This window comes from Hyposmocoma kahamanoa, unplaced genomic scaffold (assembly GCF_003589595.1).
Source record: "Hyposmocoma kahamanoa isolate Upper Pololo Valley unplaced genomic scaffold, ASM358959v1 76, whole genome shotgun sequence".
Classification (NCBI taxonomy): domain Eukaryota; kingdom Metazoa; phylum Arthropoda; class Insecta; order Lepidoptera; family Cosmopterigidae; genus Hyposmocoma; species Hyposmocoma kahamanoa.
The window spans coordinates 4303983-4312267 of NW_020653900.1; the positions used below are offsets into that span (position 1 = coordinate 4303983).

Below are 8285 nucleotides of genomic sequence, written 5' to 3' on the forward strand. Positions count from 1 at the left end.
ATTTATTAAGCATTAAAAGGCTTAACCTGAGATACTAGGAGTACTATTACTTTGGCTTTCCACTGTAGTTTGACTGGTTCCGGAAGTAATATGCATAGTTGCAACTGGTATTGAGGGCGCTACCGTACCAACGGTAACATTTGCATTTCTAACGTCGTCGCTCTTCGTCCTGCTTTCAGGATGCGATCTTAGTATAACACCAACTTTTTGCAGTGGGATATCTTCTGGTTCATAAATATCGGTCGTAGTGTCTACTTTGGTTGTTCCAGTTGTGTTGATTCCTAATTTCAATTTCTCTTTTTCTTCTGTTCGCCGCATTTTCTTTATTTCGTTCTTGGCAGGTCTGCCACGATATGGAATAAATTAACTTTAGATTTTTGTAAGGTTATAGTTTTTGTGGTATGTTTAAATTTTAATTAAGAAAGTCAGCAGCTTGATTTTGATTGTCTCTCCAGATCGGAAACTGCGACTTTTCCGAGTTGAAGCGCATAACTGCGATTACTATACAGACTACTGGCCGATCGGAAACTTTTGACATTTATAATCGAAACAATATTTGATTTAACTCACAAATTAGAAAGACATAGTAGGAATCAGGTTCATCTTCTCGCTCAGAAACCCATCTGAGTTCGAGACTGCCCGATCGGATCGACTCCGTTTTGAATCAAAATCAGGACACTGGAGTAGCCTTTCTTGGTACAGTTTAAATAAATGCACACAGGACGGTTTGAAATATTGTTTGATTAAAAGAAATTGTGCAAATTGGTTAAAAACTGGAAAAATACAGGTTGAATAATGCAATAAGAGTCAGGAAACACTCTTACCCGTCAGGGTGGTCGACCCAACTCATTTCAACTTCTGTATGCGTTATACTAGCGCGAAACAGTTTGTTGCAGTCGTTTCTGAAATTGAAAGCTGTTAACCGAATTGGTAATTATCATAGTATGTATGTGCATTGTTTTTAGTTTACTTTGCAGTTGAGTTTAATTTGCCGATTAGAAATATTAACAACCAATACTCAGCAAATCTTAGATAGCAAGTTGATAAATAAATCCAGGAGATAGGCAAAAGGGACACTCTGTGCTTAACATTGCAGCTTGCCAAACATGACCTTTATGAACAATCTTACTTGAACAAGCCTACATTCTATTAGACTATTTTTAACTGACTTCAAAAAAGGAGAAGGTTCTCAATTCGACTGTATTTTTTCTTTGTACGTTACACGACTACTCGGGCCGGGGCTATTTGTGAACCGATTTTGATGATTCTTTTTTTGATGCAAAGGGGTACCTTAGTATTGGTCCAATTTTGTCAAATTTGAAGATTATATTCCACCTCTAAAGCTAGCAAACTAGTGAATGAATCAGGTTTCGTGCACTTTCCGGTAACCGATTTCAATATACCTTGCTAAATGGATGTAATTCCACGAACTTTTGAGGTCGTTTTTTATAAAAACTACAATTATATGCTAATAGATTTGGCTTCAAAATAATAACACCCATACCCAACATCTTTATAAATTGCGCAGTTAATTAGAACCCGATTCTTATAGACACTGGTGTAGAGGAAAGGTCCGTAGCACTGGTTGGTCCGTTCTTTTACTAGACATGCCGAGATGATTCCGATGACCATCGCACTGGCTGCATCTCCGGTAACCAGGGGTCCACCGTGGTCGTTCTTAAAGTTAAACAATGAGTGAAAGATGGTCATACCAAAAAGATTAACAGTGTCACTTGAAGACAAATTGTAAGAAATACGAGCCCAAGCAGCATAAATCATCGCACTTATACCTAAAAATAATGCTCGTGCATCATTAACAATTGTGAATGCACACAAACGTGACTCCCGGAGGTTTAAATATATATAAGCGTTTTCAATTGACGCTTACAATCCCGGTGAGCTACTGGTTTGTTGCAGTAACTAGGATGAAAATGCGATCTCAGGTACAGGAATCCGTCTGGTGTTAATATAAGGCTCATATTAAACGTTTCAACAGGATACGTATCCGTAAAACATTACAAGTTACCTCACAGAAACCTCCACCAGTCAACCTGCGCTGTTGTTTCCTGGTGTCATTGTGGTACGCTGAATGTACGACCAAAGAATTCCGTTCTGGCGGTGGCTCCAAAAGACGTCTAAATTCGTCAGAGGTTTCATCAGGTATGTCCTGGCAGTCCACATATTTTTCCTATAAATATTAGTCGACGATAAAAAAGGCTGAAACTTTTTACCTGAATCGTTGCGTGGATTATCTTTCTAAGGGTCGTATTCTAGAACTCAATGCTCAAGTCAGGATTTGAGTATGGTTTAAAGCACTCGAAATCATACTCAAGTCCTTGCCATTAGGGTCGTATTTCCAGTGCTTGAAATCATACTCAAGTCTGCTCAAATCCTGACTTCAGCATTGAGTAGAGTTCTGGAATACGACCCTGTAAGATGTAAGTACTGGAGTATCAAGTTGTTTACAATCACAAAATATCGAAACGGAGGAGGCAATATTTTGAACAAGTGGGGTAGTATAACTCACCGAACAGATTTCACTTAAATCCGACGTCATGTCGCTAGTGCAGATCATATAGTTGTCTATGATATTGTGATATCGACTGCCCCATCGCTTCTTACAACGATTCTTAGCCATCACCATAACGTTGGCTTCGAGAAGTGCTGTTTTGTCAAAATCTCTACGAGATCTACGCGAGTTTATCCACTGCAATATATAAACATGTGGTGTTTCTGATTACCGGTCTCGTAAATTATTGTTATGCTTATTAACTTAGTGTCGATCCAATTTCAACTTAATTTTTTTGGTTAAAATACTAGGAGGCGATTTTCTTCAAAATTGCCTGAATTAAAAAAATAAAACGGTTTTTGGATGAAACATTATTTGTTGCCCATTGCACCCCACCAATTTTACCATAGATTTTTTGCCCCAGGTAACTATTTGTTTACATCAAGATCATTCGTCATCCACCATTTAAATGTCCCAATGCTGCGCGCGAGTCGCCTCTCAGAGGGTTTAGGTCAAAGTCCACCACGCTGAGCCAACGTGAGTTGGGGACTTCACAAGTTTTCTGAAGGTTGCGAACCTTTTTCGACGTACAGGTTTCATCACGTTATTTGCCTTCACCGAATATAGTATAATATAGTATAATAGTGTCTAATCATAGTGAATTTCAAATAACTTTTTTAAATTAAATTCAAACTTAAATTTATGTTTCTATTGTCAGTTTCAAAATTTTAGATCACAAATATCCACAAAGTTTAGGAAGTGAAAACACCCTAACTTGCGTACTCTTACGTAAATTCTTATTAGGCATTGATAGGTCGTTAGTCTCTGTGCAGCATTCTTAAATTGAAAATTATTGTCAACTAACATCATTATACTTGTTGGTACTTCCCCATCCAGATACTATGGCCTCCGTACCGGGTTCCTCATACTTAATACTCTGGTTGTTATAGCATATTGGTCTGGGTATATAGTCGCAACCTCTAATTCGCCGATTGAAGTCAAATTCGTCTTCCACCTTAACAACAGCTATGTCATTGTTCATCCATCTGATATTGTCATTCTCGTGACCGTCGAAAACGTAGTCTAAAAAAATATTATAGATCTAGAAGTCCAACAAAAATTTTGTAATATTATGAATCATTAGTGTTCTCAATACTTCAAATCGTCGAAGTCTATAATTAATCGGAAAACTTAATTAATTAGTCGCGTTCATCGGTCATGGATGATCTGCAGACTAACTGTCTATCAAAACAAACTGACCAGACATATAATTCGACCAACTTTACTTAGAGATGCCGAGGATATTTCAGTCCGAACCGATAACTCAACGGCATTAAACGACATACAATATTACAAATGATGACGAAAAATTTCCAAAAATTTGTGATTATACCAGTGAAGTACAAAATAATGGTAACTTCTTTCCATAAGAGGTTTCACTTTATCCACCTCCTAAATTTATCAAATTAGTTTGATGATGTTGTATTGTCATCCAAACTGTGCAATGCTCTTGAAAGTTGGAAATGAAACTAGTTTTTCTGGATCTAAAATCTTATATATTTGCTTTTCTAATAAACCTCTGTTTTAAAAAATAAATATGTAAGATTTTACGTCCGAAAAGAGTTTCAATTCCATTGTGTAGAAATCGCTAAAACCTAAGAACGCGACTCGTAAAAATGATCAATCAGGTAGTACTAAAACTCTTTAATCCTAAAGAGGATGAGAAGGTTTTAAAATATGTATCCGATTTTAATCTAAATAAAAGCTAATAGAATTATTGAAATTAAGATTAGCAATTAACATACTTCTCGGAATACATTTCCATATAGCCTTTTTAGCACCGTTCTTTATACACATATTATTCTGGCGATCATCGTCAAATGAAAACCTGAAAATTGTGAGAATGGTAACGTAATGTGTTTTTTGAGAATCTCGTTGACGTTACTTTTATAACTAAAGGTCATTATCTAGTGTTGCAGTCTGAACAGTAGCGGCAATAATTATGAAATTCGTTGTTTAAATTTATAACTGTCTACTTTGTATACTAGCATATTGGTTAGAATTAGAGTTGACAATATTTTGATCATCGTCAATTGGTTTTGAAAATGACCACGAAGGAGTTTTTTTAGAAACTGATTACTGCACAGTCTAAAGATCATAATACCAGTTGACAAAGTTTGTAAATTACTTTGATACTCCGGAAACGATATAGAAATGGCCAACGTCCTCAATGCAGGCAGCGGAAGTGAGGATATACTCATCGTGGACTATCACCCCGCCGCACAACCATCGTTTGTAATCTTTGAATTTAGGACTGCTAGTCGGCAGCTTCAGGTACACCTAAAGGAAAAAAACTCACTTATCTTCCATTCTTGTGAAGAAAAACACTAATAATGCTTCGATGACTGTGCATCTACATGCTATGCAATGCATCAGGGTCATATTTAGGGGAATGCTAAAAAAGGGGAATTATGATAACAATGTTCAATGAACTTACTGGCCACTTATACCGGAACGTTTAATTTGAAAAAAGAATGACATCAATTGTCTTTGATATCGATTAACCGTTCTGATACATATGGCCAGTGGTTTATAAGAACGTTGCTATCACAATCCAATCTTTTTTAGTGACAATGAAACTGTTATATTAAGTTGCAATAGCAACGACTATATTAATGGACATCGGATTTCATGTCTTGCGAGTAGTTTGCCTGCAAGAAAAAGTACGAAAAATTCTCACCATATAAGGTTTCCCTTCGCTTTGTACGCCGTTGATGATTCTCCTTGTGTTTTTGAGTAAATCTTTTATGTGCGTGGTATTTGTTCTCCTCATTAGATTCGCTAACTTCGGTGGCAATGTCGTGGCTGTCTCGATCGCTACAGCACCTATAAAAGGAACTATTCCATAAATTGTCTTTTCTCCTAAATTTCTTAATATATTTTTCTTTACAAATTACCTTCTCCGTATATGAAATTTTATTTCTACGACCATGTTACTAGAAAATAGATGAATAATCAAACGTAAAAGTCAAATAAAATAAGCCCAAGGTAAAGGATTTTGAGTTCCATGTCATAGATATAAAGTATATCATTTGACTGCGTTCTTAACATGAATCAAAATTAAAAAATTAAATTTCAAAATTGTTATTAAGAAATTAAGTTTTCAAAGAAGATTGAAATCATCTGCAATATTATAAGCACACGCCATATAGTGTATGTAATTACATAGTTCATTTATTAACGAATGGAATGAAAAGAGATATGATTGAACTTAATCTCTTCGGGTATTTTATAGTAGAATATATATGTCCTTTATAAGAAAGAGAGGAAGATCAAGAACGGTAAAGAAATAAATAATACAGTAAAGAAATAAAGAAGATCAAAATGAGCAGATATGAAGATGTCAAGGAGCTGGCTATGAACCGTGTGGAGTGGAGGAAGCTACACCGACAAGAGCCTGGCTCTTAAATAGGATGATGATATATTATATTAAATTTAAACGTCTGAGTATAAGATATGATGATAAAGTGCATTTAAAGGCTAAAGATATAACTTCCGGAAGTCTATTATTGAATATTTTAGTCGGATAGAAGGCTTTCTATCACTACAGCATTACGTTGTCTTTCTGTATAGGAGGTATTACCATTATCAAATTTAAATTAATTTATTTCTTTGTGTAACACTTTGTGATAAGTATTATAGAACTTTTGCCAGGTAGGGTGACGACCACAGTCATACTCACTTAGAGTCAGTTATGTTCTTACCTTTATGTGTCGCTATATAATAAAAATAAAATAATGAAACTCCTAGTTTGAAGCGTTTATGTTCATAAAAATGTTTTGCAATTTGCCTCGTCACATGATATTTAGTTACATCATAAATATTCTTACCTAAAGTATGCCAAATAGCCCAAATAAGATATTTAATCCATAATGTATCCATCTTGAAAAAAATGCCTAGAGAAAGAGGTAGGTGAACATAAAAATATGTAGAAGAAATTATATAGCTCTCTGCATAATTTCACGGTTGATAAAAAAAATGATTAGTTCAAGTCATAATGCCGTTTCCGTTGCAAAAACTTTAATATTCCGAGTTTTTTATGATGCCTCCGGGTTTTCAATTGCTCGTGTAAAAATTCTCCGAATACAAGACTTTGAAAACAATGTTTTACAGTTTTTTTTAAGTAAACTCCTTTTCAAATAAGTTGTTTCTTTAGTATGCACATAGTAAATATACAATATATTGTACAAATAACATTAAATTTGAAGCGAAGGTAATGATCTGTGTCGGTTTATGGCAAATTGCCTTTTAAGCCAAATCATGTTACGTTTCTTTCAAGAAATACATAATTATTTGTTTGATGAATTCTGCACTGTATTCTTTAAACTAAACACAACTTATTTTAAGTTATCACATGTGCTTGACGTTTTAAATATTATATGCCAATTTATTTAACTACCACTATGGCTAAAGTGCTGGACAGCGTGCTTAAATAAACACATAATGCTGCATGTCGAGTTACTTGGCGCTGAGTATGGCTTCAGGCCTGTTTACAGCATCAGTTATACTTATTGCTTTAAGTACACTGTTCGATATTACATTGGTATGAGGACATCTGTTTTTAACTACTTGCTTGACTTATTAAAAGCTTTTGACATGGTTTCGTACAGAATATTTTGGAATAAAATGCATAATACAAGTATATCTAAACAGCTAACAGACTTCTTTAAATACTGGTAAAAACAAATTTGTTAAATAGGCAGGAAAGTTCTCGGAGGAATACAAAATGAAGTGTGGTGTGAGTCAGGGGGCTGACATCGCCCAGCTTATTTAACTTGTATATAAATGACCTGATTTAGGAGCTCAGCAGTACTGGTGTTAACTGTTCAATAGATGATTGTTTTGTAAGTGACACAAGCTATGTATGCCGCCTGTTTGGATACAATGTTAAAAAGGTATATAGGCTATGGAAAATTTAACGGTCGATGTTGAATTGGAAAAATAAGCGCACTGGCGCTGGTGGTACGGGTACGATAACATTTATTTATTCATTTACATTGTAACTTACAGCGAAATAGACAAATACGCTTAATTGTATTTAACTACGTCTTAAAATTTTAAAATCTCCCTACATATTATATAGAACGCGACCAGCGTATATGTCAATATGATAACACTGAGTGAGTACGTCCCCGATCAGTCGAATTGCGCAAACGGTAGGCGTGTTCGCGGCGTGTACTGTGCGAGTGACTAGTGTGAATTATATTGGCCCTCAGGTTTGCGCGATGCCCAAATAAGGTAAAATACACCCTTTTCAACATATTGCTACCTATACAAGTGCAACCTGTGGAACAATTACACCTGAAAAACCTACCGTGTCTTGCGTATCCAATTCAACAACGCTCTTAAGGTACTGCTAGGGCTGCTTCGATACTGTGGCGCCTCAGGGATATTTTTTTAATAAAAAAATAAGTGCAGACTTGACCTCAATCTCACTTGATGGAAAGGTCGATGATGCGCACCTAAATAATGCCGATTTATTCATTCTCGCCTTAAAAAAGATCCCAGTTGTAGCGTTTAGGGAGTAAGTCTGCACGAAGAGAATTCCATAGCCGTTCCGTAGAGATAAATGTGGAAGCGTAACGCTTCGTGCGAATCTTTGTGAATTAAAAAACATCATAATTTCATCAGTTTCTCCGTTCAGTTTGGGATTCAGCATTTGGATGTTTGGATTATTTATAAGCATCAGTAGAAAACGTTGTGAAAGAGTTCGTCT

At 35.5% G+C, this 8285-nt stretch overlaps 1 protein-coding gene across 1 annotated transcript; it reads right to left on the reverse strand.

Annotated features, from left to right (window-relative positions):
* Positions 1-21: 21 nt before the first annotated feature.
* Positions 22-6519, reverse strand: LOC113232428. Its single transcript, XM_026467150.1, has 10 exons — positions 6400-6519; positions 5250-5395; positions 4698-4849; positions 4315-4397; positions 3375-3592; positions 2528-2707; positions 2027-2188; positions 1505-1677; positions 825-902; positions 22-343 (listed from the first exon to the last, which is right to left on the reverse strand). The coding sequence occupies exons 1-10, from the start codon at positions 6449-6451 to the stop codon at positions 22-24; spliced, it is 1566 nt and encodes a 521-aa protein (XP_026322935.1). The 5' UTR covers positions 6452-6519.
* Between the last annotated feature and the right edge of the window lie 1766 nt (positions 6520-8285).